The sequence below is a fragment of the Oncorhynchus clarkii genome, chromosome 19 (genome assembly GCF_045791955.1).
Source record: "Oncorhynchus clarkii lewisi isolate Uvic-CL-2024 chromosome 19, UVic_Ocla_1.0, whole genome shotgun sequence".
NCBI classification, from domain to species: Eukaryota; Metazoa; Chordata; class Actinopteri; order Salmoniformes; family Salmonidae; genus Oncorhynchus; species Oncorhynchus clarkii.
This window is the reverse complement of record NC_092165.1, coordinates 3,245,322-3,265,321: the sequence shown is the minus strand read 5'-3', so window position 1 is coordinate 3,265,321 and position 20,000 is coordinate 3,245,322. Positions and strand designations below refer to the sequence as shown.

At 49.8% G+C, this 20,000-nt stretch overlaps 1 protein-coding gene across 1 annotated transcript in view; it reads right to left on the bottom strand.

Moving 5' to 3' along the window:
* LOC139374613 (receptor-type tyrosine-protein phosphatase delta-like) overlaps positions 1-20,000 on the bottom strand; it is a 234,148-nt gene that overhangs the window by 21,474 nt on the left and 192,674 nt on the right. Inside the window, exons 35-37 of the mRNA XM_071115641.1 lie at positions 16,851-16,955; positions 16,410-16,590; positions 5,920-6,098 (exon numbers count right to left, since the gene is read on the bottom strand). Coding sequence (XP_070971742.1) covers positions 5,920-6,098; positions 16,410-16,590; positions 16,851-16,955 — 465 coding nt within the window. The remainder of the gene's footprint in view (positions 1-5,919; positions 6,099-16,409; positions 16,591-16,850; positions 16,956-20,000) is intronic.

Genomic DNA, 20,000 nt, shown 5'->3' with positions numbered 1-20,000 from the left:
GTTGTGGGTGACAGCAGTCTACTGTAGATGTCTGGGTGACATCAGTCTACTGTAGATGTTGTGGGTGACAGTAGCCAACTGTAGATGTTGTGGGTGACAGTAGTCTACTGTAGATGTTGTGGGTGACAGCAGCCTACTGTAGATGTTGTGGGTGACAGCAGCCTACAGTAGATGTATGGGTGACAGCAGCCTACTGTAGATGTCTGGGTGACAGCAGCCTACTGTAGATGTATGGGTGACAGCAGCCTACTGTAGATGTCTGGGTGACAGTAGTCTACTGTAGATGTTGTGGGTGACAGCAGTCTACGGTAGATGTTGTGGGTGACAGCAGCCTACTGTAAATGTCTGGGTGACAGTAGTCTACTGTAGATGTCTGGGTGACAGCAGTCTACTGTAGATGTTGTGGGTGACAGCAGTATAATGTAGATGTCTGGGTGACAGCAGTCTACTGTAGATTTTGTTGATGACAGCAGCCTACTGTAGATGTTGTGGGTGACAGTAGTCTACTGTAGATGTTGTGGGTGACAGCAGTCTACTGTAGATGTCTGGGTGACATCAGTCTACTGTAGATGTTGTGGGTGACAGTAGCCAACTGTAGATGTTGTGGGTGACAGTAGTCTACTGTAGATGTTGTGGGTGACAGCAGCCTACTGTAGATGTTGTGGGTGACAGCAGCCTACAGTAGATGTATGGGTGACAGCAGCCTACTGTAGATGTCTGGGTGACAGCAGCCTACTGTAGATGTTGTGGGTGACAGTCTACTGTATATGTCTGGGTGACAGCAGTCTACTGTATATGTTGTGGGTGACAGCAGTATACTGTAGATGTCTGGGTGACAGCAGTCTACTGTAGATTTTGTTGATGACAGCAGCCTACTGTAGATGTTGTGGGTGACAGTAGTCTACTGTAGATGTTGTGGGTGACAGCAGTCTACTGTAGATGTCTGGGTGACATCAGTCTACTGTAGATGTTGTGGGTGACAGTAGCCAACTGTAGATGTTGTGGGTGACAGTAGTCGACTGTAGATGTTGTGGGTGACAGCAGCCTACTCTAGATGTTGTGGGTGACAGCAGTCTACGGTAGATGTTGTGGGTGACAGCAGCCTACTGTAAATGTCTGGGTGACAGTAGTCTACTGTAGATGTCTGGGTGACAGCAGTCTACTGTAGATGTTGTGGGTGACAGCAGTCTACTGGAGATGTTGTGGGTGACAGCAGCCTACTGTAGATGTCTGGGTGACAGCAGCCTACTGTAGATGTCTGGGTGACAGTAGTCTACTGTAGATATCTGGGTGACAGCAGCCTACTGTAGATGTCTGGGTGACAGCAGCCTACTGTAGATGTCTGGGTGACAGTCTACTGTATATGTCTGGGTGACAGTAGTCTACTGTAGATGTCTGGGTGACAGCAGCCTACTGTAGATGTCTGGGTGACAGCAGCCTACTGTAGATGTCTGGGTGACAGTCTACTGTATATGTCTGGGTGACAGTAGTCTACTGTAGATGTCTGGGTGACAGCAGCCTACTGTAGATGTCTGGGTGACAGCAGCCTACTGTAGATATCTGGGTGACAGTCTACTGTATATGTCTGGGTGACAGTAGTCTACTGTAGATGTCTGGGTGACAGCAGCCTACTGTAGATGTCTGGGTGACAGCAGCCTACTGTAGATGTTGTGGGTGACAGTCTACTGTATATGTCTGGGTGACAGCAGCCTACTGTAGATGTTGTGTGTCTCTTGTCGTGATGTTTTGTCCTATATTTGTATTTTTTAATCCCAGCCCCATCCCCGCAGGACGCCTTCTGCCTTTTGGTAGGCCGTCATTATAAATATTTGATTTTAACTGACTTGCCTAGTTAAATAAAGGTTCAATAAAATAAAATAAATAAATAGCACCGGTTCCAATCCAAGTTCCAATGCCGTTTAGCAAACTCCAGGCGGTGCTGTTGTGTTCCACTCCAGGTGGTGCTGTTGTGTTCCACTCCAGGCGGTGCTGTTGTGTTCCACCCCAGGACATATCTGTTGTGTTCCACTCCAGGACATATCTGTTGTGTTCCACCCCAGGATATATCTGTTGTGTTCCACCCCAGGATATATCTGTTGTCTTCCACCCCAGGCGGTGCTGTTGTGTTCCACTCCAGGCAGTGCTGTTGTGTTCCACTCCAGGCAGTGCTGTTGTGTTCCACTCCAGGCGGTGCTGTTGTGTTCCACCCCAGGCGGTGCTGTTGTGTTCCACTCCAGGATATATTTATTGTGTTCCACTCCAGGCGGTGCTGTTGTGTTCCACTCCAGGATATATTTATTGTGTTCCACCCCAGGCGGTGCTGTTGTGTTCCACTCCAGGCCGTGCTGTTGTGTTCCACTCCAGGTGGTGCTGTTGTGTTCCACTCCAGGATATATCTGTTGTGTTCCACTCCAGGCGGTGCTGTTGTGTTCCACTCCAGGATATATCTGTTTTGTTCCACTCCAGGCGGTGCTGTTGTGTTCCACTCCAGGACATATCTGTTGTGTTCCACCCCAGGATATATCTGTTGTGTTCCACCCCAGGCGGTGCTGTTGTGTTCCACTCCAGGCAGTGCTGTTGTGTTCCACTCCAGGCGGTGCTGTTGTGTTCCACTCCAGGCGGTGCTGTTGTGTTCCACCCCAGGCGGTGCTGTTGTGTTCCACTCCAGGCGGTGCTGTTGTGTTCCACTCCAGGCAGTGCTGTTGTGTTCCACTCCAGGCGGTGCTGTTGTGTTCCACCCCAGGCGGTGCTGTTGTGTTCCACCCCAGGCGGTGCTGTTGTGTTCCACTCCAGGATATATTTATTGTGTTCCACTCCAGGCGGTGCTGTTGTGTTCCACTCCAGGATATATTTATTGTGTTCCACCCCAGGCGGTGCTGTTGTGTTCCACTCCAGGCCGTGCTGTTGTGTTCCACTCCAGGTGGTGCTGTTGTGTTCCACTCCAGGATATATCTGTTGTGTTCCACTCCAGGCTGTGCTGTTGTGTTCCACTCCAGGATATATCTGTTGTGTTCCACTCCAGGCGGTGCTGTTGTGTTCCACTCCAGGACATATCTGTTGTGTTCCACCCCAGGATATATCTGTTGTGTTCCACCCCAGGCGGTGCTGTTGTGTTCCACTCCAGGCAGTGCTGTTGTGTTCCACTCCAGGCAGTGCTGTTGTGTTCCACTCCAGGCGGTGCTGTTGTGTTCCACCCCAGGCGGTGCTGTTGTGTTCCACTCCAGGCGGTGCTGTTGTGTTCCACTCCAGGCGGTGCTGTTGTTTTCCACTCCAGGCGGTGCTGTTGTGTTCCACCCCAGGCGGTGCTGTTGTGTTCCACTCCAGGCAGTGCTGTTGTGTTCCACTCCAGGCGGTGCTGTTGTGTTCCACTCCAGGCGGTGCTGTTGTGTTCCACTCCAGGCGGTGCTGTTGTGTTCCACCCCAGGACAAATCTGTTGTGTTCCACCCCAGGCCACATTTTAATATGATTTTAATTCTGGTTTTGATTTTGCTTTGTTTGTTTCTTATCTTACTTTTTGATATAATTGTTCATCTATTACAACAGTGGTTCTCTACCCTCTCCTCAGGACTCCCAGCCATTCCAAACCTCTCCTCAGGACTCCCAGCCATTCCAAACCTCTCCTCAGGACTCCCAGCCATTCCAAACCTCTCCTCAGGACTCCCAGCCATTCCAAACCTCTCCTCAGGACTCCCAGCCATTCCAAACCTCTCCTCGGGACTCCCAGCCATTCCAAACCTCTCCTCGGGACTCCCAGCCGTTCCAAACCTCTCTTCAGGACTCCCAGCCATTCCAAACCTCTCCTCGGGACCCCCAGCTGTTCCAAACCTCTCCTCGGGACTCCCAGCCATTCCAAACCTCTCCTCAGGACTCCCAGCCATTCCAAACCACTCCTCAGGACTCCCAGTCATTCCAAACCTCTCCTCAGGACTCCCAGCCGTTCTCTACCCTCTCCTCAGGACTCCCAGCTGTTCCAAACCTCTCCTCAGGACTCCCAGCCATTCCAAACCTCTCCTCAGGACTCCCAGCCATTCCAAACCTCTCCTCAAGACTCCCAGCCGTTCTCTACCCTCTCCTCAGGACTCCCAGCTGTTCCAAACCTCTCCTCAGGACTCCCAGCCATTCCAAACCTCTCCTCAGGACTCCCAGCCATTCCAAACCTCTCCTCAGGACTCCCAGCCATTCCAAACCTCTCCTCAGGACTCCCAGCCATTCCAAACCTCTCCTCAGGACTCCCAGCCATTCCAAACCTCTCCTCAGGACTCCCAGCCATTCCAAAGCTCTCCTCAGGACTCCCAGCCATTCCAAACCTCTCCTCAGGACTCCCAGCCATTCCAAACCTCTCCTCAGGACTCCCAGCCATCCCAAACCTCTCCTCAGGACTCCCAGTCGTTCTCTACCCTCTCCTCAGGACTCCCAGCTGTTCCAAACCTCTCCTCAGGACTCCCACCCGCTCCAAACCTCTCCTCAGGAACCCCCAGCCGTTCCATGTGTTTGATATATTCTAGAACTAGCACCTGATTCAACTAATCATCAAGTCCTTGACTAGGTGAATAATGTGAGATTGTTTAGGGGCTTTAACAACACGCTGAAACATCTGGGAGTCCCTGAGGAGAGGTTTATCTATAATAATATATATATGGTACTGATGGGGTCCCTGAGGAGAGGTTTATCTATAATAATATATATATGGTACTGATGGAGTCCCTGAGGAGAGGTTTATCTATAATAATATATATATGGTACTGATGGAGTCCCTGAGGAGAGGTGTATCTATAATAATATATCTATGGTACTGATGGAGTCCCTGAGGAGAGGTTTATCTATAATAATATATCTATGGTACTGATGGAGTCCTTGAGGAGAGGTTTATCTATAATAATATATCTATGGTACTGATGAGGTCCCTGAGGAGAGGTTTGAGAAGCACTGTACTACAATAACTATTTCTATCCTCTCTTATATGTCCTACACAAATGTTTTTGTCAATGGACACATCCAATCAATGGACACATCCAATCAATGGACACATCCAATCAATGGACACATCCAATCAATAGAGAATTTCAAATAAATGTCTGCTGTTTTCAAAAGAAATGTGCATCATTGATTGTTTAAAGTTGGCTGCTACCGTAAGACCCCCCCCCCCCCTCACCTGTATCCTGTCTATGAAGCTGCCGTTGGTGTAGTCTGACCCCCTCCCTCCTCACCTGTATCTGTCTATGAAGCTGCCGTTGGTGTAGTCTGACCCCCTCCCTCCTCACCTGTATCTGTCTATGAAGCTGCCGTTGGTGTAGTCTGACCCCCTCCCTCCTCACCTGTATCTGTCTATGAAGCTGCCGTTGGTGTAGTCTGACCCCCTCCCTCCTCACCTGTATCTGTCTATGAAGCTGCCGTTGATGTAGTCTGACCCCCTCCCTCCCCTCACCTGTATCCGTCTATGAAGCTGCCGTTGATGTAGTATGACCCCCTCCCTCCCCTCACCTGTATCCGTCTATGAAGATGCCGTTGATGTAGTCTGACCCCCTCCCTCCCCTCACCTGTATCCGTCTATGAAGCTGCCGTTGATGTAGTCTGACCCCCTCCCTCCCCTCACCTGTATCCGTCTATGAAGCTGCCGTTGATGTAGTCTGACCCCCTCCCTCCTCACCTGTGTCTGTCTATGAAGCTGCCGTTGATGTAGTCTGACCCCCTCCCCCCTCACCTGTATCTGTCTATGAAGCTGCCGTTGATGTAGTCTGACCCCCTCCCTCCTCACCTGTATCTGTCTATGAAGCTGCTGTTGGTGTAGTCTGACCCCCTCCCCCCCTCACCTGTATCTGTCTATGAAGCTGCCGTTGATGTAGTCTGACCCCCTCCCTCCTCACCTGTATCCGTCTATGAAGCTGCCGTTGATGTAGTCTGACCCCCTCCCTCCTCACCTGTATCCGTCTATGAAGCTGCCGTTGATGTAGTCTGACCCCTCCACTCCTCTGATTGGCTGCAGACAGACCCTGGTGGTCTCGTAGGGCATGATGTTCACCAGACGGTTCTTGAACTTGTTACACGGCAGGTTGGCACTCACAAACCTGGAGGTGTGGGCCTTCGCACTGGCCAACCGCTATGGAGGGGGAGGGCAGATGACATAGGGTGTTATAATGTGACATAGCGTTACATATTGTATCACGAGATATGACATGCGAGGAGAAGGGAAGTGTGGGCCTTCGCACTGGCCAACCGCTATGGAGGGGGAGGGCAGATGACATAGGTTGTTTAATGTGACATAGCATTACATATTGTATCACGAGATATGACATGCGAGGAGAAGGGAGGTGTGGGCCTTCGCACTGGCCAACCGCTATGGAGGGGGAGGGCAGATGACATAGGTTGATATAATGTGACATAGCATTACATGTTGTATCACGAGATATGACATGCGAGGAGAAGGGAAGTGTGGGCCTTCGCACTGGCAAACCGCTATGGAGGGGGAGGGCAGATGACATAGGGTGTTATAATGTGACATAGCGTTACATATTGTATCACGAGATATGACATGCGAGGAGAAGGGAGGTGTGGGCCTTCGCACTGGCCAACCGCTATGGAGGGGGAGGGCAGATGACATAGGTTGTTATAATGTGACATAGCATTACATATTGTATCACGAGATATGACATGCGAGGAGAAGGGAGGTGTGGGCCTTCGCACTGGCCAACCGCTATGGAGGGGGAGGGCAGATGACATAGGTTGTTATAATGTGACATAGCATTACATATTGTATCCCGAGATATGACATGCGAGGAGAAGGGAAGTGTGGGCCTTCGCACTGGCAAACCGCTATGGAGGGGGAGGGCAGATGACATAGGTTGTTATAATGTGACATAGCATTACATATTGTATCACGAGATATGACATGCGAGGAGAAGGGAGGTGTGGGCCTTCGCACTGGCCAACCGCTATGGAGGGGGAGGGCAGATGACATAGGTTGTTATAATGTGACATAGCATTACATATTGTATCACAAGATATGACATGCGAGGAGAAGGGAAGTGTGGGCCTTCGCACTGGCAAACCGCTATGGAGGGGGAGGGCAGATGACATAGGGTGTTATAATGTGACATAGCGTTACATATTGTATCACGAGATATGACATGCGAGGAGAAGGGAGGTGTGGGCCTTCGCACTGGCCAACCGCTATGGAGGGGGAGCGCAGATGACATAGGTTGTTATAATGTGACATAGCATTACATATTGTATCACAAGATATGACATGCGAGGAGAAGGGAGGTGTGGGCCTTCGCACTGGCCAACCGCTATGGAGGGGGAGGGCAGATGACATAGGTTGTTATAATGTGACATAGCATTACATATTGTATCACGAGATATGACATGCGAGGAGAAGGGAGGTGTGGGCCTTCGCACTGGCCAACCGCTATGGAGGGGGAGGGCAGATGACATAGGTTGATATAATGTGACATAGCATTACATATTGTATCACGAGATATGACATGCGAGGAGAAGGGAAGTGTGGGCCTTCGCACTGGCCAACCGCTATGGAGGGGGAGGGCAGATGACATAGGTTGTTATAATGTGACATAGCATTACATATTGTATCCCGAGATATGACATGCGAGGAGAAGGGAAGTGTGGGCCTTCGCACTGGCCAACCGCTATGGAGGGGGAGGGCAGATGACATAGGTTGTTATAATGTGACATAGCATTGCATATTGTATCATGAGATATGACATGCGAGGAGAAGGGAGGTGTGGGCCTTCGCACTGGCCAACCGCTATGGAGGGGGAGGGCAGATGACATAGGTTGTTATAATGTGACATAGCATTACATATTGTATCACGAGATATGACATGCGAGGAGAAGGGAAGTGTGGGCCTTCGCACTGGCCAACCGCTATGGAGGGGGAGGGCAGATGACATAGGTTGTTATAATGTGACATAGCATTACATATTGTGTCACGAGATATGACATGCGAGGAGAAGGGAAGTGTGGGCCTTCGCACTGGCCAACCGCTATGGAGGGGGAGGGCAGATGACATAGGGTGTTACAATATGTAATGCTATGTCACATTATATCACGAGATATGACATGCGAGGAGAAGGGAAGTGTGGGCCTTCACACTGGTCAAGCACTATGAAGGGGAGGGTGGTGACATAGGGTGTTATAATGTGACATAGCTACACATCATGTAATAATGTGACATAGAATGACACAGCAGAACAGAACAGACTTAATATTTAAGCTTGACCATAGCATTGGCTAGATGCTGTGGCACGCGATATGTCATGACATAGTGTGTTATAACAAGATAAGATATGGCTTAACAATTCATAAGAAAACATCACATGACATAATGAATTATATCATGACATAGTAGAACAGAGTATGACCTCTGTACAGTTCAGTTTGCACAGAGTCTAACAAATAGGAGGAGAGAGGGAAGAAGAGAGGGGGAGGAGGAGGAAGAGAGGGGGAGGGTGGAGGAGAAGGAAGAGAGGGGGAGGAGGAGGAAGAGAGGGGGAGGGTGGAGGAGGAGGAAGAGAAGGGGAGGAGGAGGAAGAGAGGGGGAGGAGAAGAGAAGAGAGGGGGAGGAGGAGGAAGGGGGGAAGAAGAGAAGAGAGGGGGAGGAGAAGAGAGGAGAAGAGAAGTGGGAGAGGAAACCACAGGCCCCCTGGCTGTCTCGACACACACATGTGAACCAGAGTTTATCCTGCGTCAGCGAAACCACACACACACACACACACACACACACACACACACACACACACACACACACACACACACACACACACACACACACACACACACACACACACACACACACACACACACACACACACACAACACACACACACACACAGTCTGGCCATTGCTTGACTCGGGTGAGAAAGAACAACAGCTCATTAGAGAGGGACAGAGAGGGAACTACAGGAAGTCGATGGAACACTGAGCTCTCACCAGGGCCGGCGGTCAGAAGGGAATCAGTTGGACGGGCAATTCATTTCCACAAGGGGAAACAGAACCTCCTATTGTCCTACGCGTTTCTTTACAGGTTTTTTAGAGGAAAGTACATTTAATTGGAGAAATGGATGGACCTTTTAATGTGGCATGAACACAACAAGTCATGATGTTTCCATCGGACAGAGAAAAGAGTACGTACGACATGTCACGGCCTTAACATGTTATACCCTTCTTGACCACACAGCATCAGATACATGGTCTACACATACTGAGACAGAGGGGGCGCTGTTTCACTGTCCACACAGCATCAGATACATGGTCTACACATACTGAGACAGAGGGGGCGCTGTTTCACTGTCCAGACAGCATCAGATACATGGTCTACACGTACTGAGACAGAGGGGGCGCTGTTTCACTGTCCACACAGCATCAGATACATGGGCTACACATACTGAGACAGAGGGGGCGCTGTTTCACTGTCCACACAGCATCAGATACACGGTCTACACATACTGAGACAGAGGGGGCGCTGTTTCACTGACCACACAGCATCAGATACATAGTCTACACGTACTGAGACAGAGGGGGCGCTGTTTCACTGTTCAGACAGCATCAGATACATGGTCTACACGTACTGAGACAGAGGGGGCGCTGTTTCACAGTCCAGACAGCATCAGATACATGGTCTACACGTACTGAGACAGAGGGGGCGCTGTTTCACTGTTCAGACAGCATCAGATACATGGTCTACACGTACTGAGACAGAGGGGGCGCTGTTTCACTGACCACACAGCATCAGATACATGGTCTACACATACTGAGACAGAGGGGGCGCTGTTTCACTGTTCAGACTGCATCAGATACATGGTCTACAGATACTGAGACAGAGGGGGCGCTGTTTCACTGTCCACACAGTCTCAGATACATGGTCTACACATACTGAGACAGAGGGGGCGCTGTTTCACTGTCCAGACAGCATCAGATACATGGTCTACACATACTGAGACAGAGAGGTGCTGTTTCACTGTCCAGACAGCATCAGATACATGGTCTACACACACTGAGACAGAGGGGGCGCTGTTTCACTGTCCACACAGCATCAGATACATGGTCTACACATACTGAGACAGAGGGGTGCTGTTTCACTGTCCAGACAGCATCAGATACATGGTCTACACATACTGAGACAGAGGGGGCGCTGTTTCACTGTCCAGACAGCATCAGATACATGGTCTACACGTACTGAGACAGAGGGGGCGCTGTTTCACTGTTCAGACAGCATCAGATACATGGTCTACACGTACTGAGACAGAGGGGGCGCTGTTTCACTGACCACACAGCATCAGATACATGGTCTACACGTACTGAGACAGAGGGGGCGCTGTTTCACTGTTCAGACAGCATCAGATACATGGTCTACAGATACTGAGACAGAGGGGGCGCTGTTTCACTGTCCACACAGTCTCAGATACATGGTCTACACATACTGAGACAGAGGGGGCGCTGTTTCACTGTCCAGACAGCATCAGATACATGGTCTACACATACTGAGACAGAGAGGTGCTGTTTCACTGTCCAGACAGCATCAGATACATGGTCTACACACACTGAGACAGAGGGGGCGCTGTTTCACTGTCCACACAGCATCAGATACATGGTCTACACATACTGAGACAGAGGGGTGCTGTTTTACTGTCCAGACAGCATCAGATACATGGTCTACACATACTGAGACAGAGGGGGCGCTGTTTCACTGTCCAGACAGCATCAGATACATGGTCTACACATACTGAGACAGAGAGGTGCTGTTTCACTGTCCAGACAGCATCAGATACATGGTCTACACATACTGAGACAGCATCAGATACATGGTCTACACATACTGAGACAGAGGGGGTGCTGTTTCACTGTCCAGACAGCATCAGATACATGGTCTACACATACTGAGACAGAGGGGGAGCTGTTTCACTGTCCAGACAGCATCAGATACATGGTCTACACATACTGAGACAGCATCAGATACATGGTCTAAACATACTGAGACAGAGGGGGTGCTGTTTCACTGTCCAGACAGCATCAGATACATGGTCTACACATACTGAGACAGAGGGGGTGCTGTTTCACTGTCCAGACAGCATCAGATACATGGTCTACAAGTATAGAGACAGAGGGGGTGCTGTTTCACTGTCCAGACAGCATCAGATACATGGTCTACACATACTGAGACAGAGAGGTGCTGTTTCACTGTCCAGACAGCATCAGATACATGGTCTACACGTACTGAGACAGAGGGGGCGCTGTTTCACTGTTCAGACAGCATCAGATACATGGTCTACACGTACTGAGACAGAGGGGGCGCTGTTTCACTGACCACACAGCATCAGATACATGGTCTACACGTACTGAGACAGAGGGGGCGCTGTTTCACTGTTCAGACAGCATCAGATACATGGTCTACAGATACTGAGACAGAGGGGGCGCTGTTTCACTGTCCACACAGTCTCAGATACATGGTCTACACATACTGAGACAGAGGGGGCGCTGTTTCACTGTCCAGACAGCATCAGATACATGGTCTACACATACTGAGACAGAGAGGTGCTGTTTCACTGTCCAGACAGCATCAGATACATGGTCTACACAGACTGAGACAGAGGGGGCGCTGTTTCACTGTCCACACAGCATCAGATACATGGTCTACACATACTGAGACAGAGGGGTGCTGTTTCACTGTCCAGACAGCATCAGATACATGGTCTACACATACTGAGACAGAGGGGGCGCTGTTTCACTGTCCAGACAGCATCAGATACATGGTCTACACATACTGAGACAGAGAGGTGCTGTTTCACTGTCCAGACAGCATCAGATACATGGTCTACACATACTGAGACAGCATCAGATACATGGTCTACACATACTGAGACAGAGGGGGAGCTGTTTCACTGTCCAGACAGCATCAGATACATGGTCTACACATACTGAGACAGCATCAGATACATGGTCTACACATACTGAGACAGAGGGGGTGCTGTTTCACTGTCCAGACAGCATCAGATACATGGTCTACACATACTGAGACAGAGGGGGTGCTGTTTCACTGTCCAGACAGCATCATATACATGGTCTACATGTATAGAGACAGAGGGGGTGCTGTTTCACTGTCCAGACAGCATCAGATACATGGTCTACACATACTGAGACAGAGAGGTGCTGTTTCACTGTCCAGACAGCATCAGATACATGGTCTACACATACTGAGACAGAGGGGGTGCTGTTTCACTGTCCAGACAGCATCAGATACATGGTCTACACATACTGAGACAGAGAGGTGCTGTTTCACTGTCCAGACAGCATCAGATACATGGTCTACACATACTGAGACAGAGGTGGCGCTGTTTCACTGTCCAGACAGCATCAGATACATGGTCTACACATACTGAGACAGAGAGGTGCTGTTTCACTGTCCAGACAGCATCAGATACATGGTCTACACATACTGAGACAGAGAGGTGCTGTTTCACTGTCCAGACAGCATCAGATACATGGTCTACACATACTGAGAGGTGCTGTTTTGCTCTGACATTTTATCTGAAATTGATGACTCTTGCTGTCGCCGCACGTCTCGGTCAAAATAAATGATCAATATATAAATATTTGATTTGAACCCGGGCAAGGAGGTACGCAGGCCCTGGATCTCACAGACACAACATTTATTTACCCCCTAGAACAGCACCACAGAACCCTAGAACCCAGATAAACTCTGGTTCACATGTGTGTGTCGAGACAGCCAGGGGGCCTGTGGTTTCCTCTCCCACTTCTCTTCTCCTCTCTTCTCCTCCCCCTCTCTTCTCTTCTTCCCCCCTTCCTCCTCCTCCCCCTCTCTTCTCTTCTCCTCCCCCTCTCTTCCTCCTCCTCCCCTTCTCTTCCTCCTCCTCCACCCTCCCCCTCTCTTCCTCCTCCTCCCCCTCTCTTCCTCCTCCTCCACCCTCCCCCTCTCTTCCTCCTCCTCCCCCTCTCTTCTTCCCTCTCTCCTATTTGTTAGACTCTGTGCAAACTGAACTGTATAGCGGTCATACTCTGTTCTACTATGTCATGATATAATTCATTATGTCATGTGATGTTTTCTTATGAATTGTTAAGCCATATCTTATCTTGTTATAACACACTATGTCATGACATATCGCGTGCCACAGCATCTAGCCAATGCTATTGTCAAGCTTAAATATTAAGTCTGTTCTGTTCTGTTCTGTTTCACTGTCCAGACAGCATCAGATACATGGTCTACACATACTGAGACAGAGAGGTGCTGTTTCACTGTCCAGACAGCATCAGATACATGGTCTACACACACTGAGACAGAGGGGGCGCTGTTTCACTGTCCAGACAGCATCAGATACATGGTCTACACATACTGAGACAGAGAGGTGCTGTTTCACTGTCCAGACAGCATCAGATACATGGTCTACACATACTGAGACAGAGAGGTGCTGTTTCACTGTCCAGACAGCATCAGATACATGGTCTACACATACTGAGAGGTGCTGTTTTGCTCTGACATTTTATCTGAAATTGATGACTCTTGCTGTCGCCGCACGTCTCGGTCAAAATAAATGATCAATATATAAATATTTGATTTGAACCCGGGCAAGGAGGTACGCAGGCCCTGGATCTCACAGACACAACATTTATTTACCCCCTAGAACAGCACCACAGAACCCTAGAACCCAGATAAACTCTGGTTCACATGTGTGTGTCGAGACAGCCAGGGGGCCTGTGGTTTCCTCTCCCACTTCTCTTCTCCTCTCTTCTCCTCCCCCTCTCTTCTCTTCTTCCCCCCTTCCTCCTCCTCCCCCTCTCTTCTCTTCTCCTCCCCCTCTCTTCCTCCTCCTCCCCTTCTCTTCCTCCTCCTCCACCCTCCCCCTCTCTTCCTCCTCCTCCCCCTCTCTTCCTCCTCCTCCACCCTCCCCCTCTCTTCCTCCTCCTCCCCCTCTCTTCTTCCCTCTCTCCTATTTGTTAGACTCTGTGCAAACTGAACTGTATAGCGGTCATACTCTGTTCTACTATGTCATGATATAATTCATTATGTCATGTGATGTTTTCTTATGAATTGTTAAGCCATATCTTATCTTGTTATAACACACTATGTCATGACATATCGCGTGCCACAGCATCTAGCCAATGCTATTGTCAAGCTTAAATATTAAGTCTGTTCTGTTCTGTTCTGTTTCACTGTCCAGACAGCATCAGATACATGGTCTACACATACTGAGACAGAGAGGTGCTGTTTCACTGTCCAGACAGCATCAGATACATGGTCTACACACACTGAGACAGAGGGGGCGCTGTTTCACTGTCCACACAGCATCAGATACATGGTCTACACATACTGAGACAGAGGGGTGCTGTTTCACTGTCCAGACAGCATCAGATACATGGTCTACACATACTGAGACAGAGGGGGCGCTGTTTCACTGTCCAGACAGCATCAGATACATGGTCTACACATACTGAGACAGAGAGGTGCTGTTTCACTGTCCAGACAGCATCAGATACATGGTCTACACATACTGAGACAGAGGGGGAGCTGTTTCACTGTCCAGACAGCATCAGATACATGGTCTACACATACTGAGACAGCATCAGATACATGGTCTACACATACTGAGACAGAGGGGGTGCTGTTTCACTGTCCAGACAGCATCAGATACATGGTCTACACATACTGAGACAGAGGGGGTGCTGTTTCACTGTCCAGACAGCATCAGATACATGGTCTACATGTATAGAGACAGAGGGGGTGCTGTTTCACTGTCCAGACAGCATCAGATACATGGTCTACACATACTGAGAGAGAGAGGTGCTGTTTCACTGTCCAGACAGCATCAGATACATGGTCTACACGTACTGAGACAGAGGGGGCGCTGTTTCACTGTTCAGACAGCATCAGATACATGGTCTACACGTACTGAGACAGAGGGGGCGCTGTTTCACTGACCACACAGCATCAGATACATGGTCTACACGTACTGAGACAGAGGGGGCGCTGTTTCACTGTTCAGACAGCATCAGATACATGGTCTACAGATACTGAGACAGAGGGGGCGCTGTTTCACTGTCCACACAGTCTCAGATTCATGGTCTACACATACTGAGACAGAGGGGGCGCTGTTTCACTGTCCAGACAGCATCAGATACATTGTCTACACATACTGAGACAGAGAGGTGCTGTTTCACTGTCCAGACAGCATCAGATACATGGTCTACACACACTGAGACAGAGGGGGCGCTGTTTCACTGTCCACACAGCATCAGATACATGGTCTACACATACTGAGACAGAGGGGTGCTGTTTCACTGTCCAGACAGCATCAGATACATGGTCTACACATACTGAGACAGAGGGGGCGCTGTTTCACTGTCCACACAGCATCAGATACATGGTCTACACATACTGAGACAGAGAGGTGCTGTTTCACTGTCCAGACAGCATCAGATACATGGTCTACACATACTGAGACAGCATCAGATACATGGTCTACACATACTGAGACAGAGGGGGTGCTGTTTCACTGTCCAGACAGCATCAGATACATGGTCTACACATACTGAGACAGAGGGGGAGCTGTTTCACTGTCCAGACAGCATCAGATACATGGTCTACACATACTGAGACAGCATCAGATACATGGTCTACACATACTGAGACAGAGGGGGTGCTGTTTCACTGTCCAGACAGCATCAGATACATGGTCTACACATACTGAGACAGAGGGGGTGCTGTTTCACTGTCCAGACAGCATCAGATACATGGTCTACATGTATAGAGACAGAGGGGGTGCTGTTTCACTGTCCAGACAGCATCAGATACATGGTCTACACATACTGAGACAGAGAGGTGCTGTTTCACTGTCCAGACAGCATCAGATACATGGTCTACACATACTGAGACAGAGGGGGTGCTGTTTCACTGTCCAGACAGCATCAGATACATGGTCTACACATACTGAGACAGAGAGGTGCTGTTTCACTGTCCAGACAGCATCAGATACATGGTCTACACATACTGAGACAGAGGTGGCGCTGTTTCACTGTCCAGACAGCATCAGATACATGGTCTACACATACTGAGACAGAGAGGTGCTGTTTCACTGTCCAGACAGCATCAGATACATGGTCTACACATACTGAGACAGAGAGGTGCTGTTTCACTGTCCAGACAGCATCAGATACATGGTCTACACATACTGAGACAGAGAGGTGCTGTTTTGCTCTGACATTTTATCTGAAATTGATGACTCTTGCTGTCGCCGCACGTCTCGGTCAAAATAAATGATCAATATATAAATATTTGATTTGAACCCGGGCAAGGAGGTACGCAGGCCCTGGATCTCACAGACACAACATTTATTTACCCCCTAGAACAGCACCACAGAACCCTAGAACCTTTAGAACGCACCTTGAACTCCAGTTCCGTGCCCGTGACGTTCTCCGCCGGTTCTATCTGGGTCAGTCTCTGGATGTAGGCGTGAAGGTTCCGCGCCGGAACCTCGGTGTTGCCGCAGGCGACGGCCTCCAGCAGCGCGTCGTGGATAAAGGTGTACTGATCCTCCGTCTGCACCATGTAGTTCCGCTGGGACCTAAAAGTTGAATGTTTCAGTCAGGGTACATTTACTGGTAACACTGGTAATCACAGAGTCCTGGTTTCAGTTAGCATTTAGTTAGCATTTACTGAAAAGAGTCTGAAAAATATTATTAAAAAATATATAATAACATAATTAATATAATGTCTGCTCCTACAGTGGCAATTGGTTCAACGTTCTGAAAATGAACGCTTGTTAGATGATAGACCCCCCCCCCCCCCCCCCGCCCAAACAAAGTGATTCAACATCCCATTTACCTCATGAGGGTCACGTGACCGTAGATGTCAACTGTCTTCTCGTGTTTGATTCGCTCCACCATGGCGTCAATCACGATGAAACAACCAGTCCGGCCCACTCCAGCACTGAGAAAAGAGGGGGAGGAACAAGAAACATGGTGGATAATCATTCTAGAAGTTAAAGTTATTTAACTAGGCAAGTCAGTTAAGAACAAATTGTTATTTTCAATGACGGACTAGGAACAGTGGGTTAACTGCCTTGTTCAGGGGCAGAACGACAGATTTGTACCTTGTTAGCTCGGCGATTCAAACTTGCAACCTTTCGGTTACTAGTCCAACGCTCTAACCACTAGACTACCCTGCCACCTCTACACTCTAACCACTAGACTACCCTGCCACCTCTACACTCTAACCACTAGGCTACCCTGCCGTCTCTACACTCTAACCACTAGGCTACCCTGCCGCCTCTACACTCTAACCACTAGATTACCCTGCCGCCTCTACACTCTAACCACTAGGCTACCCTGCCGCTTCTACACTGTAACCACTAGACTACCCTGCCGCCTCTACACTTTAACCACTAGACTACCCTGCCACCTCTACACTCTAACCACTAGACTACCCTGCCACCTCTACACTCTAACCACTAGGCTACCCTGCCGCCTCTACACCCTAACCACTAGGCTACCCTGCCGCCTCTACACCCTAACCACTAGGCTACCCTGCCGCCTCTACACCCTAACCACTAGGCTACCCTGCCGCCTCTACACCCTAACCACTAGGCTACCCTGCCGCCTCTACACCCTAACCACTAGGCTACCCTGCCGCCTCTACACCCTAACCACTAGGCTACCCTGCCGCCTCTACACCCTAACCACTAGGCTACCCTGCCGCCTCTACACCCTAACCACTAGGCTACCCTGCCGCCTCTACACCCTAACCACTAGGCTACCCTGCCGCCTCTACACCCTAACCACTAGGCTACCCTGCCGCCTCTACACCCTAACCACTAGGCTACCCTGCCGCCTCTACACCCTAACCACTAGGCTACCCTGCCGCCTCTACACCCTAACCACTAGGCTACCCTGCCGCCTCTACACCCTAACCACTAGGTTACCCTGCCGCCTCTACACCCTAACCACTAGGCTACCCTGCCGCCTCTACACCCTAACCACTAGGCTACCCTGCCGCCTCTACACTCTAACCACTAGGCTACCCTGCCGCTTCTACACTGTAACCACTAGACTACCCTGCCGCCTCTACACTTTAACCACTAGACTACCCTGCCACCTCTACACTCTAACCACTAGACTACCCTGCCACCTCTACACTCTAACCACTAGGCTACCCTGCCGCCTCTACACCCTAACCACTAGGCTACCCTGCCGCCTCTACACCCTAACCACTAGGCTACCCTGCCGCCTCTACACCCTAACCACTAGGCTACCCTGCCACCTCTACACCCTAACCACTAGGCTACCCTGCCGCCTCTACACCCTAACCACTAGGCTACCCTGCCGCCTCTACACCCTAACCACTAGGCTACCCTGCCGATGTATCACAGTATCATCTGTAGGATGACATATTAAAACAAGCTCCATTCCAGAGAAGGTAACCCAGTACTACTAACAGGCACGACGGGTAACCTGGAAGTAAATGGAGCTATAAGGACTCGTCCTTCTACAGAGTGTAGCTAATGGTGACAGCAACATGTTGACCTGCAACTAACTAGCTTTTAACAGAATCTATTTGATCCTCTCTGTCCAGACACGCACGCACGCACGCACGCACGCACGCACGCACGCACGCACGCACGCACGCACGCACGCACACACACACACACACACACACACACACACACACACACACACACACACACACACACACACACACACACACACACACACACACACACACACACGCACGCACGCATACGGAGTCCCTCTACGACCTCCTCAGAGTCATCAAAAGAGCAAAAAGGACATTATAGGATTGAGGTACACAGGCTCCGCCGCCCGCGGCATGTGACAGGGACTACAGTCCATTACAGATTACAAAGGAAGACCCAGCCGTGATGTGACAGGGACTACAGTCCATTACAGATTACAAAGGAAGACCCAGCCGTGATGTGACAGGGACTACAGTCCATTACAGATTACAAAGGAAGACCCAGCTGTGATGTGACAGGGACTACAGTCCATTACAGATTACAAAGGAAGACCCATCTGTGATGTGACAGGGACTACAGTCCATTACAGATTACAAAGGAAGACCCAGTCCATTACAGATTACAAAGGAAGACCCAGCTGTGACCTGCCCAACCATGCCTATTTTCTAGACAAATTCAACTCATTTTATGCTTCGTCAACAACAACAACAACAACAACACCGTACCGTGCGTGAGGGCCTGTCATGCCAAATAGTGTCCCGCTCTACTCACAATGGGATTCCATAAACTATTAGTGTTCTAGCAACATCCCTAGCAACAGCCCTAGCAACAGAAGTTAGAACTCATAGAATCCGATTGTGACGTAGAGGGGGACACTATTTGGCATGACATGCCGCCCCCAGCCCCCCCTCCCCCCCTCCCCCACCGAACCAGAAGACTGGGTGATCTCTCTCTCTGAATCCGGACGTGAGCAAGGTCAACGCTCGCAAGACTGGACTGTATTCCAGGGCGCGTTCTCAGAGCATGTGCAGATCAACCTCTCCTTGTCCCAGTCTGTCAGAGCATGTGCAGATCAACTTCTCCTTGTCCCAGTCTGTCAGAGCATGTGCAGATCAACCTCTCCTTGTCGCAGTCTGTCAGAGCATGTGTAGATCAACCTCTCCTTGTCGCAGTCTGTCAGAGCATGTGCAGATCAACCTCTCCTTGTCCCAGTCTGTCAGAGCATGTGTAGATCAACCTCTCCTTGTCGCAGTCTGTCAGAGCATGTGCAGATCAACCTCTCCTTGTCCCAGTCTGTCAGAGCATGTGCAGATCAACCTCTCCTTGTCCCAGTCTGTCAGAGCATGTGCAGATCAACCTCTCCTTGTCCCAGTCTGTCAGAGCATGTGCAGATCAACCTCTCCTTGTCCCAGTCTGTCAGAGCATGTGCAGATCAACCTCTCCTTGTCCCAGTCTGTCAGAGCATGTGCAGATCAACCTCTCCTTGTCCCAGTCTGTCAGAG